The sequence below is a fragment of the Anabrus simplex genome, chromosome 5 (assembly GCF_040414725.1).
Source record: "Anabrus simplex isolate iqAnaSimp1 chromosome 5, ASM4041472v1, whole genome shotgun sequence".
Lineage (NCBI taxonomy): Eukaryota > Metazoa > Arthropoda > Insecta > Orthoptera > Tettigoniidae > Anabrus > Anabrus simplex.
Genome location: NC_090269.1, coordinates 330,934,563 through 330,960,210, shown reverse-complemented (window position 1 = coordinate 330,960,210; position 25,648 = coordinate 330,934,563). Strand labels below are relative to the sequence as shown.

General features: G+C 36.9%; 1 protein-coding gene across 2 annotated transcripts in view; it reads left to right on the top strand.

Moving 5' to 3' along the window:
- Positions 1–20,874, top strand: part of Cbp20 (cap binding protein 20) — a 69,448-nt gene extending 48,574 nt beyond the window's left edge. The window contains exons 3-5 of one of the 2 annotated variants that reach the window (XM_067148578.2): positions 6,385–6,523; positions 20,261–20,367; positions 20,462–20,874. In XM_067148578.2, coding sequence (XP_067004679.1) covers positions 6,385–6,523; positions 20,261–20,367; positions 20,462–20,468 — 253 coding nt within the window. In that variant the 3' untranslated portion in view covers positions 20,469–20,874. Of the gene's footprint in view, positions 1–6,384; positions 6,524–20,260; positions 20,368–20,445 lie in introns of both variants that reach the window. The other variant, XM_067148579.2, reaches the window with a different exon arrangement.
- The last annotated feature ends 4,774 nt before the right edge of the window (positions 20,875–25,648 follow it).

Below are 25,648 nucleotides of genomic sequence, written 5' to 3'. Positions count from 1 at the left end.
GGCTCTAACTCAACTGATAATGCAGGCAATGGAATGCGGAAAGCAGCGGTCTGTTGCCAGAAGTTGCCGCTAGGCGCCGCCACAGTCACAACTCATTCAATGTTGCAGTTTGTGCGCAATTTACAAAGTTCGGTCTTTTTTTGAACACACCTCGTATATTGACAAAGTATCAATGCTTGAGAGGAAGTGTCCTTAAAATTAACATAAGAAGATTAAATGACAACATTAAAAACAAAATACTCAAGAGAAAATATATAAATTCTTTCTACAATTGAAAGCATTTGTTAAGGAAACACTTGTACAATAGTCCATATAGAATATGTCCTAATGAATATTCTTTTCTTAAAAAGTTCGTGAAAAAAAAGGCCAATTTAAAAATTAAAAATTATACATTTATAAGTAATTGTCGAAATGAGAAATCTAGATTTCTTAATGTGGCTCCTATTACTAATGCAGATGAAAATATCACTAATTCCTACTTGTCAATTCTTTTTAAACCTGCTTTCCACTGGAACAGTATCTCCTGTCTTTTTTACAGTCTTGTGTCTGGTGTAGTAGTGATACGTTCTCTCTTGTTCACGTACTTGAGGAGGTGGAGGAGCGGGGGATATTGGTGTGTCATTAACTTCCTTGTTTTTACCTTCAGTTTCAAAGGAGGAGGAATACGTCATGGGGCTATCTGGAGGTGGAGTGATTCCAATTCTTTTCTCGTGATCTTTTTCAAGCATTTTCAAATACACCAGAATTTGATCATGTGACGGGTTCTTATATTCTATAGCCTCATTAAGGTTATTATTTTTCTTTACAAGTTGGTGTAGATGAGTGTATAGATATTCATATGTGTTCATTAAGCTGCCCTTTTTAAATTTTTTTATGATGGTCAGGTCTTGTTCTATGTTGGTAAATTTATGACCTGTGGTAGTGTCCAGTACTTATTCCAATGGTGTATATAGAATTTCATTAACAGGGGTAGGTTTCATTATAAAGACTAGTTATTCAAATGTAAGAATTTTTTTTTTGCTAGTTGCTTTACGTCGCACCGACACAGATAGGTTTTATTGCGACGATGGGACAGGAAAGGGCCGGAAGGAAGCGGCCGTGGCCTTAATCAAGGTACAGCCCCAGCATTTGCCTGGTGTGAAAATGGGAAACCATGGAAAACCATTTTCAGGGCTGCCGATAGTGGGGTTCGAACCTACTATCTCCCGAATACTGGATACTGGCCGCACTTAAGCGACTGCAGCTATCGAGCTCAGTCAAATGTAATTTACCCGTATTTAAATTACTGTATGTTTCCTACTTAATACTACCACTATTATTATTACTGGGTTTTTTTTTTTTTGGCTAGTTGTTTTACGTCGCACTGACACAGATAGGTCTTATGGCGACGATGGGATAGGAAAGGCCTAGGAGTTGGAAGGAAGCAGCCGTGGCCTTAATTAAGGTACAGCCCCAACATTTACCAGGTGTGAAAATGGAAAACCATCTTCAGGGCTGCCGACAGTGGGATTCGAACCCACTATCTCCCGGATGCAAGCTCACAGCCGCACGCCTCTAACCGCACGGCCAACTTGCCTGGTATTATTACTGCTAATATCATTATTTGTCCGTTATTATTTCTGGACGCAAGTGTTACTTTGAATGTGAGAAACAGAGAGGTTCAATTAATAATATCTATTGCGTATTGTTCAATGTTTCAATTTTTTTAAAAATTTGAATGGGGCTGATTCGGGGTCATGGCCACAATTTCTGACAAAGAATATACACTCTGTGACAGGTATTATTGAAAGTAAAGTCAGTATGGGTTTGAAATTTTATTGTTAACATTTAATTTCCTAATTCTAAACAAATTTACACATTTTCTAGACGAATTACATAAAATCAGCTTCATGGTCCGTATTGCACTTTTAACAGATTCACAACTAAGTATTTTTTATTTTCCACCTTGTTGATAACATTAATTGCTTAAGGCAACTTATTGGTTAAAGGTGGTACATGTTTCTTATATTATTAACATCTTCAGCCACATAACACTGTTTAGATGAAAAATTCATATATTGACAAAGTATCAATGCTTGAGAGGAAGTGTCCTTAAAATTAACATAAGAAGATTAAATGACAACATTAGAAGTACGCAAGAGAAAATATATAAATTCTTTCTACAATTGAAGTAGTTGTCAAGGAAACAATTGTTCATATATATGGAATATGTCCTAATGAATATTCTTTTCTTAAAAAGTTCAGGAAAAAAAGGCCAATTTATAAATTATAAATTATACATTTATAAGTAATTGTCGAAATGACGAAATCTAGATTTCATAATGTGGCTCCTATTACTATTGCAGACGAAAATATCACTAATTCGTAGTTGTCAATTCATTTTAAACCTGCTTTCCACTGGAGCAGTATCTCCTGTCTTTTTTAGTCTGGTGTAGTAGTGATGCATTCTTTCTTATTCACGTACTTGAGAAGGTGGAGGAGCGGAGGATATTGGTGTGTCATTAACTTCCTTGTTATTTTGTTATTTGAACATAAAAACCTTTTGTTAAGATCTTGGCATAAACGTTTTCACCTTTTAGACTATTTAAAATGAAACACTAACAAATCAGCTGAGTTTAGGCGTAAGTATTATTTTGTTCACAAGATGTCCAGTTTCAGAACTGGATCCCATTCTGAATAAAAGAGCAAAGATGATTGAGTAGCTGCTTATATAATATTAATGCAATAGTTGTTTTCTAAAAATGTAATCATTTTACAAAATTGTTACTTTATCCTGTATTGAAAGCTGTTTGCAGAATAACCTTTAATTCTGTTCAAGACAGTGGAGTACTGCACGGTATTTTCAGGATTATATTGAAACAGGAACGCCTGTACTTCAGTTTTGTGGAGAGCATGGATAACGCCAAGGCGTGTACGGTTCATGCTTTAGAGAGTATGAGAGAAGGGTAGTGAAATGAGTTCATATTTAAAGTGGAACTTGCAGTTTATTCATATACAGTGCCTTCATAGAGTAATTAATGCAATATGGAAGGATAGGAAAGTCCCAGATGATTGGAAAAAGGGAATAATACCTCGCTTCAAAAAAGGAAGCCGGAAGAAATGTAGCAATTATAGAGGGATCACTTTATTGTCTCATGGTTTGAAAATATTTGAGAAAATACTTGAAAAAAGGCTAAGGAAAATAATAGAACCACAACTACAGAAAGAACAATATGGATTCAGAGAACACCGATCAACTACCGATCTCATATTTGCACTTAGAATACTGTTAGAAAAGCATTGGGAGAAGGGCAAAGACTTAACACTAGTGTGTTTGGATCTCGAAAAAGTATTTGATAGTGTTCCAAGGAAGACTATATGGGAATGCTTAAGAAGGAAAAATGTACCCAGAGGGCTTATCCAGAAAGTTAAAATGCTTTACGAAGACTGCTGCAGTTTCGTACAGATAGGAAACGGTAATTCTGATTGGTTCCAAACCACTAAAGGAGTGCAACAAGGCAATACCCTTTCACCCTTACTTTTTATCACTGTCATGGATGAAGTCATGAAAAAAATTAAGCAGAAGAACAATATGGACATCAGTGCATTTGTATTTGCAGATGATGTAGTAATTTGGGGAAATACAGAGATGGAAGTCCAAGAGAGGCTGAACACCTGGAGTGAACATTTGAAAGCACACTGATTAACAATAAATAAATCGAAAACTGTTACTATGTCTGTCAACAGGCAGAAGAAGAAAGGAAAAATAATGCTGGAAGGTACACAGCTGGAAACAGTAGACCAATATAAATATCTTGGGTGCATCATTTCAAGTGATATCAGTGATATCAGAATACAGCATGAGATTAACAACCGCATTCAAAAATCAGCTCAGTTTTACCATCAAGTTCGGAACCTCCTCTTGAACGAACAAGTTCCCTTAAGATCAAAGCAGATTCTATTCAAAATTATACTTCACCCCCATAATAACATATGGCCTATAAACCTGCACAACAACCCAACAAGTGGTTAGCAAACTACAAGCCGCAGAAATGAAGTTCCTACGAACTGTGGTACAGAAGACAAAAAGGGGCAGGGTAAGGAATGAAAGAATAAGGGAGGAAGCTGGTGTGTACCCATCCCTGAATGAAAAAGTGACAAGGGCCCGTTTGAAATGGTTTGGCCATGTCAAACGAATGGACGATAGAAGGACAGCAAAACAATGGCTACACACAGTCGTGGCCGGAAAACGACCGGTAGGAAGACCTAGGAAGAGATGGCTAGACCAAGTGAAAGAGGACATAGGAACAAGAGGAGTTAGCTGGGATGTCGTCTGGAGAGAGCTCGTAAACCACACCCGGGCAACTGGAGTGGAGAACTGATGATGATGATGATGATGATGATTGCAGTTTATTAAAAAAATGCATAGAAATTATATCACCTTTTACAGACAAATAGTTTGAATGTCCTCGAAGATGTGGAAAGGGCATCGTTCTGCGTCGTCGGCGTCGTCCCACGTCATCAGCGTCAAAGTCGTCCCATGGCGGTTGTTAGCCCTTGATGTTGAAGGAGACTCGAACCTGGGGCGGTCGTCTGATGATAGTGCAGCATGGAATAGTTGTTGAGTTTTGTATTCCACTAAGTCCCATGAAAGGAGCAGAGAAATGTAAAACTTTTGCACAGAATGTCAATAGAATCTGATACAACACTTCTCTACTGCACTGCACTGCAAATTATGGTGAGACGCTGTTTACTGGCCAAATAAGTTCCACTATAAATGGTGTTGGACGCACATTTGAAGAAAAAGGATGAACTCAAAATCACAGTTCTGTGAGAATGATTAATATTGTTCGTGCAGTAGTCACTATCGAACTTGAAGTGATAGACAATGAAAATAATCTGGAACTTTCTGAGACACGATGTTTAACCACTTCACTTAATCTCAGTGCAAAAGAAAATAAATTAAGTCCTTCGGACACAGTCTCTGCACTGTTTGTAATGAGTACATGCAATGTTCTAGCACACACACACACACGTAGAAATAAATGAAAGTTTCTGTGAAGACAGAAAGAAATAGTTTATGACACAGTCTTGTGAAAGAGAACAAAGTTCTGTTACGACTCAGTCTTAACAGAAATCACGTAATTTCTCAAAGGAAAATTTTCCATTGAGGCACAATATTACACGTAAATGTAGACACAGTCTTTATGAGGGGAATTAACATGGTCCCTTGAAACGAAATAAAGGCACTGTATTTCACGAATCAGCAGTGTCATTGAAAGGAAATATCGACAGAGTCTTATGTTAGCATGGTTATGCGAAGTGAATTAACACAGTCTTTTGAAAATGAAGATTAGCACAGTCTTATGAAAAGAAAATGTCGACACTGTTTTCTCACGGGGTGAAAAAGAAAGGTTGGCACTGTCCTTTATGAAACAATTAACACTGTCCATGAAAAGAATTGTACTTTTACTAGGGCACAATTTCACTAAATATCCTAACACAGTCTCTTGTAGAGGAAACAACTAAAGCACAGTCTTTATGCCCTAAGTCCTTTAAGCACAGTTTCAAAATATCAAGTGATTACTGTACAGTCTCTTCAATTACACAATTCACGAAACAAAATAATGTTACTCGGCTCAACAGACCGATATTATCAGTGAATAAGCTTTCGCTTACACGCAAAGTTAGAGTCCACAGAGAAGGCTTTCAACACTCGTATTACGTACTTTCAAACCCCGGTCCTTAGCTGGACAGAGTAACGAACTGTATCACATCAGCGAGATGACTGGTTCATGACGAAGTACTGTGACACACTGACACACAATGATCTCTTCGAGGCTGGCAACCCCCTTATATTACTCAAGGGCGGACGGCGAGACTGGAAATATGAGCTTCAAAAAAATTCATATCTCAGCCATCCTTCCGCCGATTTTAATGAAATTTTGGGTAGTAGCATTTATTGTCCAAGCCTACAAGGTGACGTTCTTGAAATTATGATTTAAACTTCCGTTCGTGATGAAATGCCATAGAATCGAGCAGAACTTTCGGTGTGACATCACTTGGCCTTGGCAGGCACTCTATAGCAGCGCTTGCTTGCATATTGTCACCCATGATGTCCGTGCACTCGGCGCTCGTTTTGAATCCATACAGTCGGGTGTTAGTGCGTCTTCTCAAGAAATACGTGAAAGCGAATGCTCGCAGGGCATTCCCGTTTCAATATTGATTCCTTTTAATGGCACAACAGTCGTTATATCTAACAACTTTGTGGACCTTTACAAAGGGAATGCATTAAATGTTTCCTTTGTCCAAAACTTCTGCAGTCAGTGAATCAAATGATTATTTTGTAATCATTATTGTGCATGTTTTTATCAATTATGAAGTCATCCTTAGCATAACTGTCAGATACTATGTACGACCTGATGCTGAAAATTGTATGAGGTATATAAATGGTACCCGCCTTGATGATCGTATTATTAGGACTGACTGGGATGCTGGCTTTGTGGAGGGAAGGCAGTATGGCCGGGGAAAGACTGGAGGACAGGTATGTAGATAATTTGTTTCTCTTCCTTAAAAAGTATTTATGTATGGTGATTCCTACTTTCTCCTGTACCGGTAATCAAAATAGTTAAAATTCTTAGCTTAGATAGTTATTTAACAATGTTGTTATAGAATAAACATATCATTTAAGGAAGGCTTTAATTATTTTGTGTGCATATGTGTGTGCTTTTTTTTTTTTTTTTTTTTTTCATATCTTTATCCTTTGTTTACACCACACATACTTTTCTTTAGCAGCTTGTCTTTGATAAACTTCTATGTTCATTATAGCTGTATTTTAAAAATTTGTTTCAATGTCAGTTGCCAGACACAGCTACCAGGTAAATGGACTGTGTTGCACATGCATTACTTGTGAAGTTGAAAATTACGCTGAACATATGATGATGATGATGATGATGTTGATGCTTGTTGTTTAAAGGGGCCTAACATGTAAGGTCATCAGCCCAGGCGAACATATCGGCAAGCAGCAGGGAGTGGGAAAGTGTTAAGGCCCTCTCCCACCCAGTCAAATGGAATCGAACCAAACAGAATTTGTTTTTAACATGTGTTTAAATGGGAGAAAGAGATGCCGATCGCCACGAGTCGAATCAAACCGAATGGAACAGGATTCTCTGCCAAGAATATTTTTCGACTAGCGAAGCGGAACTCATCCTTATTTTATTGCCTAACTGTTAAAACACAGGACATGTTTCGTTCATTTTCTGAACATCTTCAGCCATAAATATTTGTACAAGGTTAATTGATAACATTGTTCCGGAACTTACATATATGGTTTGCCATTATCAAACTTTAAGAAACCCATTAAATATAAAATATTTATATATTACGTCATCTAATTAAGAGTGATGTGACAATTGGTTGAACTTGAAATTAAACTTATTCTAATACTCAAAATACAAAGTCTATTAGTTGGTCTCTGTATAACTACATTTACAATCTATTAAAACTGCTGAATGTCTTGAAATTTTGTTGTTAAGATCTTGGCATAAACTTTTTCACGTGTTATATTATTTAAAATGAAACATTAATACACTCTCAAAACAGGCTGAGTTTAGGCATAAGTATTATTTTGTTCACAAGACATCTAACCTAATACGCCATTATTGATCATAGGTTATGAAGTATGCTCGCAAGATTGTCACACTCTGGATAAGACTACAGGAAAATTGTGAATTCAACAAGTCTTTATCTTAAATATTTTATAAAGTGTTACAGTATTCATAACCTATGATCAATAATGGCGCATTAGGTTAGACGTCTTGTGAACAAAATAATACTTACTCCTAAACTCAGCTGTTTTGAGAGTGTATTAATGTTTCATTTTAAATAGTATAACACGTGAAAAAGTTTGTGCCAAGATCTAAACAAAAGGTTTTTGTGCTCAAACAACAAAATTTCAAGACATTCATCAGTTTTAATAGATTGTAAATGTAGTTATACAGAGACCAACTAATAGACTTTGTATTTTGAGTATTAGAATAAGTTTTAATTTCAAGTTCAACCAATTGTCATATCACTCTTAATTAGATGACGTAATATATAAATGTTTTATATTTAATGGGTTTCTTAAAGTTCAAAATTGATAAGTTTGTTAATGGCAAACCATATATGTAAGTTCTGGAACAGTGTTATCAATTAACCTTGTAAAAATATTTATGGCTGAAGATGTTCAGAAAATGAACGAAACATGTCTTGTGTTTTAACAATTTGGCAATAAAATAAGGATGAGTTCCTAATTTTGTATTACTTTTTAAGTATTGAATAGGAGGAAAACTAAGTTTTAATATTCTCCTTTTAATAGACTTTCAATACGGAAAGAAATGAGGAGTGGAATCGAACAGAATAATATCAAGATTCGTGCAACTTCGTGGACGGTCGGGTCGAGATCTTTCGGACGACCATTTGGCGGCAAATATGTATCAGCTTCAGCTGGAAAGTCAGCTGTTTCTTGGATACGGTCAGGAACGTTCTGTTTTGTGATAGTTTATTTAACATATTAATACTAGACACGGAAAAACTTATCAGTTCAGTTCAAAAATATAATTTCCTCTACTACAAGACCCACGAGCATTACTGCAACAACGTGAAAAATAATGCCTGGAAGAAAATAAGCAAGGCTATGAAAAACCAAACTTATTAGAATATTCAGTTTTGTGGTAGGTTGCTGTAGTCTACATATAATTTACTTCATAATTTTTGTTAACTTCATCACAAAATCATGTTATGTTGGAGTCTACATACAGTATATCAGTACGATAATTGACATCACATCTCACATGGGATGTATCTTTAAGTGTTTATTATATTTACAATGAACAATTTCATAAGTGGCATTCCCCAGGTTTCGAACTGTCGTATATATGTTCCTAAGAAATAGTAGACTACAGTACATGGAATTGCTCTGCTGTGGACAATAAACACACTTCATGGTCTTTAATTAATGTTACAAAGAGTTGGCCATGTGATTAGGGTCGTGTAGGTGTGAGTTTTCATTCGGGACATAGTGGGTTCGAAAACCACTGTCGGCGACCCTGAAGATGGTTTTCCATGGTTTCCCCATTTTCACGCCAGGCAAATGCTGGGCATGTACCTTAATTAAGGCCACATTCGTAGCCCTTTCCTATCCCATCGTCGCCATAAGACCTATCTGTGTCGGTGCGACGTAAAGCAAATTATAAACAGAATAAACAAATAATGTTGAGGCTACCTCGATTAATGATTGCATCCTGCCACGGGATGCAGTCTACTGCATTCATGTTTTAAAAATGATCATGGACTCCCATTGCATCTGAGGTACGGTTGCATTTCCCCCTGTAAAATTGAACTTTTCTGTTAAATTCTATCTGAAATAGTTGTTGAAATTGCAATACAGTAACTCTGAAGTAGGTCTACCGTCGAGACTTAGCTTAATCGTGCAACAAACATTCAAATAAGTTTGAATACTCTCCGTTTGACTCTCTTCTTAATTTCATACACCCAGAAACTTCTCTGATCTCCTGTAATTTTCTGCCTCCTTACACCTTCTATCAGACCGTCCATTGCAAGCCTGAAGTTTCCCATAGAATTCCATTTGATTCTGTTCCGCCAGATGTGAGTGGTTGAGTGGAAATTTCGGCTGTTCTATTTGATTCCACTAGGTGGGAGCGAGCCTTTAGACTTGCAGCATCTTTCATGTGTTTCAAATATTGTGTTGATGACATGAAATATATAGAGTTGGAATAATGTGTTTGCTATAAATTGTTTACAAAAGATTTATTTATTGTTAGCTTACTCCACACGTACCTTTCTTTAGCGGCCTGTCTTGGATAAACTAACAGAGGGCATTTTGAACATTTCATGTAAGGAAGATTTTCATCTGGTGTGCTGGTACATCCTTTGTTTTCCATAATTAATGTACTATGTAGATTAGACAGCGAGTTCTAACATGGAAATAAAGTGTTTCTGAACCCATGTCCCTATAACATATATTCTTCTTCTACATCTCTAGAATGTGTCCTGAAAGTTTGGCAGTACGTTATTGTTACACCCTGTATTCTCAAAAACAATGTTAGAAAGGGTTCTTTTATCACATGTTACATGAATATCATATGTTGCATGCTGTTCCGAACTCATGGTTGAAGTAATTTGCATAGGACTTGATTTGTGACTCCCAAGGTATTTCATCAGAATATATCCAAACTTTTCCAGATCTCTTCATCAGGTATAGTAAAACCTGTATTAAAAGACCATTGAGAGGTTCCAATGAAAAGGGGTCTTTTAAAGGGAGGTGGTAATTTTATTTTTTACACTGATGTTTATTATAGAACTGTACTGTAATGAATTATAAACCACCTGGAGTGATTTATTGAACTTAATTACTGTTTGCAACTTGAAAATGCAATTGTTATTTAATATCATTACTTCTGCTGTAGAAAATTAGAAATAGAAGTTTGTTTCATCTATATTGTAAATTCCTTTCATGTTGTATCCTTCAACAACCAAGGAGAGGTGTACTTTCCAGTCTTCACAGGTCGTATCATTTGCATTGCCTCCCTCACCCCTCATTGACTGGAAAACAATATTGTTGCACACACAAAATCTTTCAAGCCAACCGTTTCTAGCAGTGAAATCTAAAAGCCCAATTTGTTTAGTGATTTGTAAAGCCTTTTCTTTGTTGGGGGATCCCTAATATTAATGTCCTTGAAGGGCTGCTGTTACCATTCTCTTCTCTTCTGAAAAGAAGAGACACTATGAACCCCATTTTAAATATTTTAAAGAAAAGTGTCACAAACCCGCCAGTTGCTGGGAGGTGATTGGGTTGCTCTTTGGTGCATGGGAATCTGTTACAAAATTTCTGGTTAATTTTTTCCTTCATTTTAGTATTCCTGTTTCGTTCTTTCAAAGGTATTTGTTCCCTGTGGGTGGAGGACGCAGGCGAAGAATACACCCACGGTATCCCAGCCTGTTGTAAGAGGTGACTAAAAGGGGCAACAAAGGGAGGATGAAATTAGAAATATGAGACTACTTGTGATTAGTACCATTACGTGAAGAACACCATGGGTCGAAGTTACTTGCGATTAGTACCACTATGTGAGGAATACCATGGTTCTACATTTCCTAGGAGTAGTACCATTATTTGAGGAACACCCTGGGTCTGGGCATTGCGTGTGGTTAGTACCATCATGTGTATCCCACTGAGATGGTGGGGGGGGGACACACACACTCGGCTGCGCGGACTAATGTCCATGTGAGAAAAGGTGCCGTACACTGCACTGGAATGTGTCATTTCCCCTGTCACCTATGAGTAGTACCACTATATGAAGAACACCACGGGTCTACAGTATGTTGCCTCTGACTAGTACCACAATGTGAGGAACACCATGGCTTTGACTGTTGCCTGTGGTTAGTAACATTATGTGAGGAACATCAAGGGTCTGCTTTGCCTGAGAGTAGTACCATTATGTGAGGGACACCTGTGTTGCCTGTGGGTGGTACCGTAATGTGTGATACACTGTGGGTTTGCATTGCCTATGATTAGTACCACTAGGTGAGCAGCACCGAGAGCGTATGCGGCCTGTGATTAGTTCCATTATGTGAGGAATACCATGGGCCTATGTTGCTTGGTGAGTGGTGCCCTTATGTGAGGAACACCATGGGTCTGTATTGCCTCCGAGTGATCCCATTATGTGTGACATACCATGGGTCTGCATTACCGGTGATTAGTACCACTGTAGGAGGACCACCATGGTTCTGCTTTACCAGTGATTAATATTATTATGAGGGGTTGGTGACCTGGATTTTGGGCCCCATTTTATAATAAGCAGCATCTCAGAAAAGAAGGTATTGTGAATTGGATCCATTGTTTGTTTTGGATTCATGGTCATTTTTTCATAATCATTCATTGTATATACTTTAGGCAGTGTATACATTTTGAAGTTTTAATTATCGTTTCATTTTGTTGCACCTAGTACCATTAGGGGCCGTTGACCTAGCTGTTAGGTCCCTTTAAACATCAAACATCATCAAAGGTATTTGTTTAGATGTTTTATGTAATTCACTGTCAATTATAAACCACCCTTTATACGGTATTTTGCGAAGAAAAATAAAGTATTTCTCATCAGGGATAACTGTATAACAAGTGAATCTCAGAATTGAAAATGTATAATCTCATTTTATGCTGTAAATACTGTGTGAAAAATTTGAATGGCATTGCAGTACATTACTATCACCTTGATGCTGTTACTCTTCAGTACCCCTTGTTTTAGGGCAGCCATCCCTTGTGGATTTCTTTCCCTCTCTTTTTAATTTGAGTTATCAAATGCAAACTCAGGAAAATTGAAATATTTTCCTCCTAATTCTTGTCATGGATACAATAGAACTACTACTGCCGAAATCAATATTAAATACGAGGGCAGATCAGGAAGTAACACACAATAATTTTTTCTCCCTTGGTATTGCAGCTGGAATGTTGAAATTTCACGACAATATAGTTTGATTATAATCTATTAGTTTCATGTCCGTATTGATGGTTTAGTATACACAATTATAAAGATGGGAATCCTCCACCTAATCAATACTTCATTATTATATGGCTTCTAAAACATATCTATATTACATTAGTATACAGGACCAGTTTCGACCTCTATTCAGGTCATCTTCAGCTGATCTTAGAACCTAATATTAACATAATGTATTGTTCAGTTCAAAGCATCACTGAATTCATTAATGACTATCACTTAATACAAATAATAATATTGTAGTGTTAAAATGTGTTTTGGTGTTTTTCTCTTAGTCTGAAATGTTTGTCAATGTTCATATGACTTGCAATGTGCGTCCCTAAAACTCCATGTAATCTATTCCTAAATGCCACATGATTCGTTGAAATAATGATGTGTAATGTTCTTATAACTTAAAATTGTTCTATAGCATTCTTATAGCACACATTAAAACATTTCATTAATTACGCAGGTAAGTTGTAGTTTGTACAATATTCTAGTATGTTCACTGGTATGGGCTGTTGATCTTGACGAGTACACACGTTCAGTATTTGTTATTATGCTACTTAATTTACATTGTCTCGACGAACAAGATAATGGTGTAGCGTGGTGAGTCAGACTGGACTCCCAGCTATGACTGACTGACTTGGTTGGGTTTAGCTCATCTTATATACGATTTGTGTTCGTACGTCATCAGATATCATGATTCTATGAAGTGGAATAACTCGAGAATCCCTTGGTGGATTTACTTTAAACTTAATATTAGAGACGTTTACATGATTCTCTACAAAATGACGTATCCCTCAAGTTGATACGATCATTATTACAGGAGTTTTGAAAATTTCCTAGCTGAACATGTGGGAAGATGTGACGTTTCTTCTAGAACATGCCAGTCCATGCAAGGTAGCATGTGGCAGAACAGGCGGGTAGCCTATCTTGCTCCTGTGGCCACGTCACCCGTATAGCTGCCTCAGGTGAGCTCGCTTCACAGAGCGTAGACAGATCAAGCTCACAGTGAATGTCTTGCATGATAATTAAATATTATTTCTCTAAAAAAAATATGGCATGTACTGCGTATAACTGGTACAATACCTAACAGCATTAGAAAGAGTCAAATCCAGGTACTTGACAAAGTTGCTTGGAGTATCAAAGTTAACTCAATCCAGAATGGTGTATGAGTTGACAAGGGAATCATTTTACGTAGAAGACTTATGACTGAAACTTTCACTAGAATAGAACAGAGAATAGGGAACTCCTCAGCGCCTTGGTGCTTTGCAAGGACACGGGTCCTGGACCAGATAATGTCCATAACCGGATGCCGAAGCACCTCAGCGAGGATAGCCTCTTAAATCATCTTGGGGTGTTGAACCAAATCTGGATAGAAGGTGAGTTTCTGTCACAGTGGTGGAAGGAAATAATAAATCCTTTCCTAAAGCCTGACAAAGATCCTAAGTATGCAGTAAGTTACAACCTATTTGTCTCGCTGTCTGTGTGAATTATTCGAGAGAATGGTGAATTGCTGACTTGTGTGGTGCTTGGAGAAAAAGAAGACTTGTGTCCGAGTACAAGTGTGGTTTTCAAGCTGCCCGCTCCACCACTGACCACTTGGTTTTGTCTAGGACACGTTTCTCCAAAAGCAGCATTTGGTGACTGTTTTCTTTGATTTGGAAATGGCCTGTGACACCACATGGTGCTGTGACATCTTTTCAGTCCTGCATCAATGAGAATTCCAAGGTAACTTGCCGGTTTTATTGCAAATGTTTTGTCCCTCCGTCTCAGAGTAGGGAGCGGATATTCAAAATGTCATGTTCAGGAAAAAACGGAGTCCCACAGAGATCTGTTCTCAGTGTCACTCTGTTTGTGATTGCCATAAATGGTATTGTTGTTGCTGGTTCAGCAGTAATATCACTATATATGGATGATTTTGCTCTGTGTTATAGCTCACAAAATACGGCAGTCCCAGAACCACAATTACAACAAGCTATTAGGAGAGAGGAAGAGTAGACATTAGAACATGACTTTCAGTTTTCAACTGCTAAAACCTCTGTTGTTCACCTCTGCCAGAAGCACAATCTTCATCCTCATCCTGAGCTTTATTTAGTGGGGTGTTGCTCTTCCTGTAGTTAACACGTGCCGATTTCTTGGCCTTCTTTTTGATAGTAAATTATTATGGGAACCACACATGTCAGTTAAAATGAAATGCGCTAAGAAACTGAATATTTTGAAGTTTCTTAGCGGCACTGCATGAGAGGAAGACCGCACAGTACTCCCGCGATTTTCTAGGGAATATATTTTATCCAAGTTAGACAATGGCACTGGAGCGTATGGATCAACAAGGCTAAGCGTCTTTTTGAAACTGAAGAGCATCCACCACAGCAGAGTTAGGTTAGCAACAGGAGCATTCCGTACTAGCCCCATTGCTAGCCTGCTTGCTGAATCTGGTGTGCTGCCTTTACAGCTGAGGCGGCAACAAACACTATTGTCCTATGCTGAAAATTTGCGACAGATGCCTCTTCACCCAAACTCCCTGTGGATATTCAACAATGCTAACAGTCGGCTGTACGCTGCTTATCCACAAGCAAAGCAGCCCATTGGTATATGCTTGGATAGCATTTACAGATTGTTTGATGTACTGGTACCTTCAATTCCTTGTTTTGGTAGACGACTAAGTAAGGTACCTCTGTGGTTAATTCGACGATCTGAAATCATTGCATGTAATAAACTTCATGGTTGTTCCGTATTGAAAATTGTAAATAAATATGAAATCATCCTGTATCTGCATGCCAGGCTTAAGGTGAGTACAACTCCGTTTATCGGAGGCTCTTCCCGTACGTTATTGGCAGGTATCCAGGTTCAGTAGTTATTTACACAGATGATTCGAGGGCAGAAGCGAAAGTAGGCCGTGTGTTCGTTGTTAATAATGAGTGGTTTCTTTTTCATCTTCTGGAAACTTGTAGTGTGTACACAGCAGAACTCTATGCTATCCTTGAAGCTTTGCGGTACGCGCTGTCCAATGCACACCAACACTTTCTGTTGTGTACCGACTCCTTGAGCTCGTTACAATCTGTTGACGAGTTTCATCTCGTACCATTAGTGGGCAATGACCTAAATGTTAGCCCCCTTTAAACAACAAGCATTATCATATTACAACTCAAATAAGTGGATTGTCCAATTCAAGGGTTTTAAGATTCAGTAGGTTCATTGAAAATATATACAGTTGAACTTCAAAATCTCAAAGTGCCTTCGGAGATGAAAAATATTTCGAGACTCTGAAAATTCAAGATGTAGAAAGGTATAAAAAAAAGGAGTGTTACCATTACAATGTTATAAACACATGAATAGTCAACTGTTGCTACTTCCTACTATTACTGTTACTAGAACTACTCCTGTGGGCCTACTAAGTAGGGTTTTTAGGATTGTAATGCTACAGAATTAATACTGTACAAATTTTGATTGATTTTACTGCATTGTGTCTATTTTATTAAACTACTAAACAGTTATGTTGCTAGTACAAATTGAAATCTTTGAAAAGAAGCCTGTTGGTTTCTTTTGCCTACTTTTCTGCACCACCTGGTACTCTACGAAGTTTTTTAATGTGTTAACCGCGTGAAAAACGTCCTCTTTGACTGAAGGTTGCCCCTATACATAGCAACAAGAAGTGGGCAGGATATCTAGAGCCCGGTCTTTTTTTTTTTTAATTTTTTTTTTTTACAATTTTGCTTCAGGTCAAACACTGACACAAATAGGTCTTATGTTAATGGCAATAAGAGATAGGAACAGGAAGGAAGCAGCCATTTAAACAGAGTTTCTTCAAACTGAGGGTAACTTACTCTAAAAATGTTTACTTTCTGATGAGAAACGTGATGTGATTTTTCAAAATAATTGACGGCGTATAGCTGAAATACCAAATTTTATCGCAGTAGCCTTCCTTCTCAACCCTTTAATCAATTTTAATTTTTCACTACTTTAACATTTCAGTATATGTTTTTTCTCCATGGTGTTTGCATTACTGATTTACACAGTCAGTAACTACAGTACAGTGACCTTTCACAAAGCACTGTTACTTGGTGCAGGGCATGCCATAATTAGCCAGTTTCTCTCTTACTGTCATTGTCTGAGGCACACATTGACCCCAGCCCATCTCTGTGCACCCCCTCTCCAGGCTGCCTTGGAATATAGCAGACCATATGATACTGACAGAAATAACTTCTGTAGATACTGTACTTAAGGAGAGCACAAAGCTCATAATCCAATCTCCAAGTCTCAACTCGAGTATTCAAGCCAGCTGTATTTTCACCCACAACTTCCTGTAAAGATAAGTATTTTATTTACAATTGGCTTGACGTCACACCGGCATAGGTAGGTCTTAAGACGATGATAGGACAGGAAAGGGCTAGTGGGAGGGAAGTGGCCGTGGCATTAAGGTACAGCCCCAGCATTTGCCTGGTGTGAAAACAGGAAACCAAGGAAAACCATCTTCAGCGCTGCTGACATTGTAGTTTGTATCCACTAACCCACTAATGCAAGCTTACAGCTGCGCGCCCTTAACCACACAGCCACCTCGGCTCGGTGATAAATATTATACATGTGGGGAATGTTGTTGTTGTTGTTCACCCCTTGACCCGTTTCTCTACAGGGCCGAGTATGGAGTGAGATGTATCTTTCTTTTTTTAAAACTGTTTGGTTCCTCTTTGTCGAAACTAATTTTTGAATAAACACATTTGTAAATTACCTGAAAAAAGAAAACATATGGTAATAGAATTATACCTGAAAAAGAAACAACTTAATGGAAATAGAATGGCATGTTTCGTTCTTGAAAGATCGTCAGATTGTATCAAAACACATTCAAAAATATTTAGGAATTTATAAATATTTATGTTTAAATTCTCTTCTATGCTAGAGTGGACAGAAGTAAGGACTTCATTAAGATACCGTTAAGTTCCAAATTTTAAGTTTTTAAGAATTTTAGCATAAATGTTTGTACATTTTAAAATAGTTTTGAATGTGATTTTATAGAATCTGATGTTCTTTCAAGAATGAAACTAGTCAATCTGTTTTAATTAATTTGTTTCTTTTTCAGGTATAATTGTTATATGTTTTCTTTTTCAGGTAAGTTATAAACAGTGATGGTAAAAGTACAAAAAAAAAAGGGTAATTAGGCTGGATAACAGTTGCTTGAGGAATGAAATGAAAATCCACAGCCTGTTTCCGGTCATTTGACCAGGTCAGGAATGGAGTTGCTTGAGGAATAGTTTACTCAATTACAATATTACAAATTGCTTTTACAACAAGTAAGCAGTAAAATTACAAATAGAATTAACTTCACAGGACAGTCTTCAGTAAATGACATTTTTTTTTTAACATATGGAGAAATTACTTCAGTTGGAGGTTTTTTTTAACATAAAAACATTTGGCTATCATCACTACGTGAAAATAAACATAATACCTTGCGCCTTTCAAAATAAAGTAAACTTGTGTCCTCATCCCAAGGTGATGCAGCTCTTTCCTGGCACACCCCCATTGGAGGTGAGCTGTGTGTACCATTGTAGCCACATACCAGCCCTCTTACATTTCTTAAATTTCTGGCAGTACTGGAAATAAAACTTGGCCCTCCAAGGACAGCTTCCAAAATTATCTGTTCCCATAATTTTTATTTTAGTAAGTGTATTTTAGCACTAGCCCCACAGTCTAGGGGTTGTGTACCTGCCTCTCACCAAGAGGCCACAGATTTGATTCCCAGTCAAATCAAGGATTTTTACCTGGAACTTAGGGTTGGTTCGAAGTCCACTCAGCCTACGTGATTACAATTGAGGAGCTATCTGATGGTAAGATGGTGACTCCGGTCTAGAAAACTAAGAATAACAGCCGAGAGGATTCATTGCCTTGACCATATATCTCCTCGTAATCTGCAAGCTGTCGAGCTAAGCAACAGTCGCTTGGTAGGTGAAGGCCCATCAGGGCTGTAGTGCTGTGGTGGGATTTGGTATTTTAGCAGTTCAAATAATTTGCCATTTAGTTTAAAAAACAGTTGGTTCATAAAATTCTCATCCCTAAGCCATGACGTCTGCAGAAAGTACATCTTTGCGTTTACTGAAAAGGTGCTCTACAGGTTCACTTGAGGGAATACCTGTGTTTAATTTCAAGAGCATCCTCAGTGGTGATGGTTATTGTAGGGTAAGTATTTGGAAAGTACTTCATCCACCGCTGATGAAGCTACCGGTTCTGCTGTGGTATAACTGAGCAAGTTATCTTTATTACTTATTCATCACCCCTTCTCTGCTTGCATGCAATTTATATCAATTACTATAATGTAATTATTACAATTTCATTTCAAGAAGTAAATCATGAGTAAAAGTTACATTTTGTAAAAAGTAACAATTACCAAGAAAGTATTCATTACAAATCCAATTTGATTACTTTTACATGATTATTTCCCAATTCTGTTTATAAATTCATTCAAGAATTAGTTTTAGCAGGCTGAAGAACATAACAGTTATAAATTAATTGAGTTAAAACTGAAAAGAAATGGCTTCAGATATCACCAAAAATATATGGGTCTTTGTAGCAAGTTTTTACGACTGGATGCTCTTCGTTATGTCACCCTCATCAGAGGAGTTAATGAGATGAAATGAATGAAATGATATATGATAGTAGGAAGGGAAAGAGTGAAAACCAGTGCTGGTACATAGCCTACTCCTGTAGGGATCTGTTCAAGGCGTAATGTCGCCATCCGACGGACGAGACGCCATTAACAGTGTCATATGCCCTCACTCCATGTGAATACTGCAGAGAGCTTTGGTAATGAATCCAGGCTTTTGCCACACTTTAAAAATTGTATATCACCATCTCTCCTACCCTGCCACCCAACATTCTGATGGGGACTCAAACCACTAACCACGGTGTCAGGCTTTACAATCATGGCCATCGGACGGGCCTTCAAAATAAAGTTGTAGATTTTTAAATGTCATTTGTTGCTACTTGTATTTCTGTTGATGAACCAAGATTGTTGATGTCAGTAGTTTCTTAGATATGCACATCCAGGTGCCCTTAACATATCAGGAACAGAAGAATCTGCCTCTCCCATCAAGCGGACCCTGCACCTGCAGGAAAACTCTCAGTTTAAGAAGATTTTACATCTGGTGAATAAAATTTTCCTGGAGTAATAAAACTTCGAATTATGGAAAGAATTAATATACATTTCATATATAATATAGATACAATACCGCCAGGAAATTAAAATTACTTCGAGATATTGAAAATTTGACACATAAGTTTGACTGCTGTGTAAACATTTATTTTCAAATTAATTTATTCAAGACTTAAAAATAGACGAGTGGTGGTTTTCCTCCTGTTGAATCATTCTGTTAAATGGCTGTTGAACTAGAACAGATATTTCACATTTTATCAACAAGTTATCTTCCTAAAAATATTTTGTCAGCAGAATATTTGCAGCATTCTTACAATGAAGGTATATAGATTTTGTGTTCTAGAGATTCAAGTATTTATAAAATGACAATTTTAGATTTGTCGCTGTATTGAATGGAGTCTTTAGTATATGAAAAGATAGGAAAATACTATTGTATTTTGTGTTCCTGTGCATATTCATATCTTCCTGTTTATAACTTCCTTTGTTAGTTGTTTATTCCTTTCCATTACTTAATGTTGATTCAGCATGCATATAACTGCACTATATCATACTTCTTATAAAACAGGGTAACTGATCTTGTACTTTTGGTTGTGTTTTTAAGGTGAGAGACGAATATCGCACAGATTATGATGGAGGTCGTGGAGGTTACGGCAAAATCCTTCAGCAGAAGGTTTCAACACCTATTCAGGATGTGTCAGTATTCAACAGGTATGATGATATGCAATCTAGAATGGAAGGTCTTATTTATATAAAATGTTCTTTCTTGCTTTAATCATCTAATTGTAGTTGATGTTTGTTTCAGATTATAATTGGTGGTCACGAAGAAAGAAGAGTTTTTTTTATAGTGTGAATATTTATTTAAAGATAATCTTGAGTGCTGTGTCTGCATAGAAGAGCCAACATACAGTAAATTGAGACAGTCACAATTTTGATGTTGGCATATTTTGTGAGACGTGAAGTGTATCTGGTATGAGGTATGAAAGAACTAAGAGGACGTTTCTCATAGGAAAAGGGCTCTTGTCATTCGTTGATCTCTATCTTATCATTCTTCTGCCTGTTTTTTTATTTCAGTGTATTCTTTGATGGTGTCATACACTCATATTAAAGGTATTTTTTGTAAGTTTAGAACTATCTCAGTTGATATGAAAAAACATATTTATTAAATATGTGTTTTTATGAAAAAGGAGGAAAATTGTATAAATCTAAGATATCCTGTTCTGATATCCCTGATCTGTTTGAACATTGTGTTTGTATCCTTTTATAGACCAGGTGTACGAATGCTGTAATCACACGATCATGCTAGTCTCAAGGAACTGCCACATAATTATGTATTTCAGTAATGATACAGAATTTTAACTCGACAGTGGTTGAATGTTAGGTATTTGAATGCTATCCAAAAGTGGAAATGTATGCATAAGTAGGCATGCAAATTGCATAAATGAAATGAGAAATTACACTTGAATTATTATGGTGGTATATCTCATTTTATGAGAACAAAACTTAAAGCAAATACTCTTTCAAAAATGAGCCCATGGATCTTATTATAATGCGACAAAGCTTTTCTGTAATGAATCCCATTGTATTTTGGGGTGTTTCTGTACTCTTGCTACCAACACATTAACTCCTGTAGGCGCCTTAAGGCAGATAACATTTCGCCAGTGTAAACTCCCTTATACGCCTTAAGGTGAATACGAATTTGTGCGAAAATTTCAAGTTTTGACTGCGTTATGGATCATAATACTGTCATTCTTTCATAGATGGCAGTTAGATGACCATTCTGACCTTCGTTAACACATTTCAAAATAGTAATTCCTGCCTTGGCTCATCCAGCATAAATATTTTTCTTTCCTGGCACATTCCAAGCCCGCGGTCTTGACTCCGTGTTGTGTTAGCGCCACAAACAAGATGCAGGATGGCGAGTAGTAAATTTATATTATGTTGAAGAAGCTTTGAAATGATTTATAATGATGATTCTGGAGATGAACTCATCCCAGATTTAGACAGTGAAAGTGCATAATAATGGTGAAATACCAGACACTGCTCCTCTTTCTTATACCTCTCTTATCCCCCATTACCTGAGTTTTTTAGGAAATGTAGGCCTTAATTTAGAGGTTCCAAACAGTGAAGAAATAATGTCTTTTGTAAAATTTTTTATAAGTGACAGCTTTTTTGAGTATGTTTGTGAGCAGATTAACTTATACGCACAGCAGGTTATCAGTAGTGCACTGCATCCATTCACAAAATATTCAATTTATCAAACTTAAAAACCTGTGTTAGCTACCGAAATGAAACACTTTAATGGTTTGATGTTAGTTACCGGAATTATAAACAAACTTGATCTAAAATTGTACTGGACAGATGATTCTGTTTTTTCAACACCTGTATTTTCCAAGACAATGTCCATTAACAGGTTCGAAAATATTATGATGTCTTTGCATTTTAGTGCCAGTAGCAACTTTGGAAACAGTGCAGACAGTCTCTATAAAATCAGGCCAATATTAGAAAAACTTTCGGACCAGTTTTCAGTCGCCTTAAAGGCCAGGCCGAAATATCGTTTTAGTTGAAGGCATGCTTGCTTGGAGATGCCGATTGCGTTTTTGAGTGTGCAATCCATCTAAAATATCTCCATATGGAATTATGGTTGGGATGGTTTGTGAATCTAAAACTGGATGCATTTGCAAGTTGCTAATTTACAACGCAAGTGGAATGGCCTTAAATAGTACAGTCCTCAAAATTTTTAGTCCATACTTAGACCTAGGGTATTCTGTTTGAATTGATAACTACAACAACATTGTTGCTCTTGCAAAAACCCTACATGAACAGAATACCACAGAAAATCAGGCAAAACAAGAGTACCGAAGGATGTTAGGGACCAACAAAAATCCTTGAAAGGAGGGAATATGTACCATAAAAACTTTCCAGTCTGTCAAACACTCAACAATTTCAAATAAATTATGACACTATAAACATACCTGTAAAAAAATACACACTGTTATACAAAGAATGGCATGTTTTGTTCTACAAGAACACCCTCAAATTCTATCAAATCACTTAAAACTTTTTTTTTTTTTTTTTTTTTTCCATCCAGGTGTGATGGGGAATCTTTAGCTGGTGCTCTTCGTGGGGGGAGCCTGGTGAATGGAATGCGGTGAAGTGGATGCTAGTGATGGCATGTCAGAGATGGCAGGAGAGGCTCCTCTGACTTGGGTCAGGGCTGAGAGTGGGACAGGGGTAGGAGGTTTATGACTTTCAAGATAAGTGTCCAGAAACTCTGTTAAAACATGTTATCTTGAAGGTCATAAACCTCCTACCTTGTCTCAGCCCTGACCCAAGTCAGGACAGCCTCTTCTGCCCTCTGACACATCATCACTGGCATCCATTGCATTACATTCACCTGGCCTTCCACAAAGAACACCAGCTAAAGATCCCCATCACGTCTGGATGGAAAAATGAATGAACACGTTCTGCTAAAATTCCCACCAATGAAAACTGACCCCTACCCGACAAGAAGATGTAGAGTTTTTCTGGAGAAAGAATAAGTATCTGACACAAGATGATACTGCAGGAAATGTGGCATCCCTCTGCACCCTGGAGCATGGGACACCGGATATCATACCTTAAAATGATACTAGAATTCCTTCCCCAGGTATGTTCTAATTTTCACAGTATTTCGAAGTATAATATATGAATAGTAAATATTTTTCTTCCACAGTGCAGAAGGTAGGACTGACAGGCAGGGACTCTTTAAAAATGGCTGGGCATGAGGTTTAAATGCCCTGGCAACTTCATGGTAGTCAGAGTGTTAACATAAAAAGGATTGTGACATCCCTTGTACGGCTTATCTTACCTTCTGCTCATCCAGCATAATTTTTTATAGTAGATATCAAACCTTAAACATTTTGTTCTTGATAATCTGTGATGATTTCCCTGCTGCGATGTTATGTGTTTTAAAGTGCCGGGTCATGCCAGAAGTATTTCTTCTGACGTATCTCAGTTCTTTGGAACAAACAACACAGCGGAGTGTACTATGTAGCATCTCTTCAAAATAATCTGTAGTCCACGACTTACGTTGTGTTTCGGACATAGTCTGAGCAGTACTGCATACAATTGGACCAAATTACACATTGTACAGTCGTATGCCGAAGTACCTGATTATTACAAGTAACAATTGATTATGACGCGAATACTCTGTAATATTGTAACTAATTCTTTCCTTTGTCACCGTTATGTTGGTAAATACAAGCACGGCTTAAATGGATAGTGAATGTGGGGTCTGATAAATTTAGTGATAATGATGTAGGACGTACAGTAACTGTCAGTTTCTGTACTTAGCCTACTAATTCATGTACTTACTGCCCCCGTTTTGCCGGGCAGCTCAGCCGGTAAGCAAAAGTCCCAGAGGCGGAACGTTCGCTTACAGGCAACGCTAAATTATAGGGGTCAGGGACAATCTAAGGACTGACGACAAATGAAAACACTAAAAAGAAATGGGTTTTAACATTTATTAAATAAAATATCAGCACTTTCCAGATTCTATAAATATTTTCAAAATCTTGAAATAAAATATTTATCTCTTCCCTGCTGGAATGCACCCGCAGTTCTCCATTAAATTTCATTCTGCAAAGATACAGAACTAATCTTAATAAATCGTCTTTAGGAAATGAAATAAATTATTATTTGAGAAAATCCTATCTCAAAATATCAGAAATCTGAATTATTTTCCTTTTTTTGAATTATTATTTAAATTAGCAATACTCTGCGATTCATTTACCCGTGAGTCAAATTTTTACTTCACATACGAAAAATCAAATAAATCATTTCTATTAATTAAATATTATTCTAATTAATTATTTAAGCTTCAAATTATATAATAAAATTATTTCGAAATCCAATATCCAACTCATTAAATTCTTATTTTTATGTCAATTGACCTATTGTTGTGCACAACTCACAATAAAGACTCAAAATTCTCGCATTGTAGCGTTAAACATTTTACATTTTGTGAGCTTAGTTCATTGACGCGATCCTTGCTTAAGTATTTTCCCTCGAAGCAAAGATCCTAATCTATCTTATTCCGTCATAAAATCACTTAAAGATTCATAATTGAGCCAAATATGCTCGCCACAAAACAACAAAAAAACTGAAACTTTACGCGCTCAGCGTACACATATCATGACGAAATATAACCATGGAAATCACAATTATAAACAAAATCAGTCATTCATCCATCTCACATTCAAGCTTTGGTCCACGGTAATATTATCAATAGATTTATCGAATCCTATCTCTTTATTTTTAATTTTAAATTTTATTTGAAATATGAGAGCTTCTCTCGATGACAATATCAGACAAGGGCTACCTTTACAATCGTCTGACGTGTGATTGTGACAGGATTATCATTTTTCCAATGAAATAGATTCCACAACGATGTTCCAGGATAATTTTACAGTAGAAATCATCACTAAAATTCCATAGAACTGCCTACAGTCACAGATAAATAAACATTCGCGCATACGGTCTATGAGTCACGACTACGTTATTTTTAATCTCTTATTATCTCAAATTATTGATCAACATGTGCTGCATAAGAAGAAATTATGTTCAAAGACACACTCTCTTCCTTAACCGACTCATGTAATGGACACACAAATAAAATCCTATCTTAAGATCCATTTACAAGTCTCAAAAATACCAATAACAGTAAATGCAAAATTTGTGGACATTCAAGCCACGACCAATATTCCAGGCCAACATCTACTTCAATATAGCACACATTAATCACTTATAAGCACAGTAATAATTACACTCATGACCTTTAAACATTCTATTAGACCGTAATAATGTCAATTATTATTATTATTATTATTATTATTATTATTATTATACGCGCGCGGTCGCGTCATCGCAGGCTATGGTTTAATGAAATCATAGATGACTCTATTCTATCTCGAATCTATGGTAAACCACAAAACATCAAGGAAAAATCCTA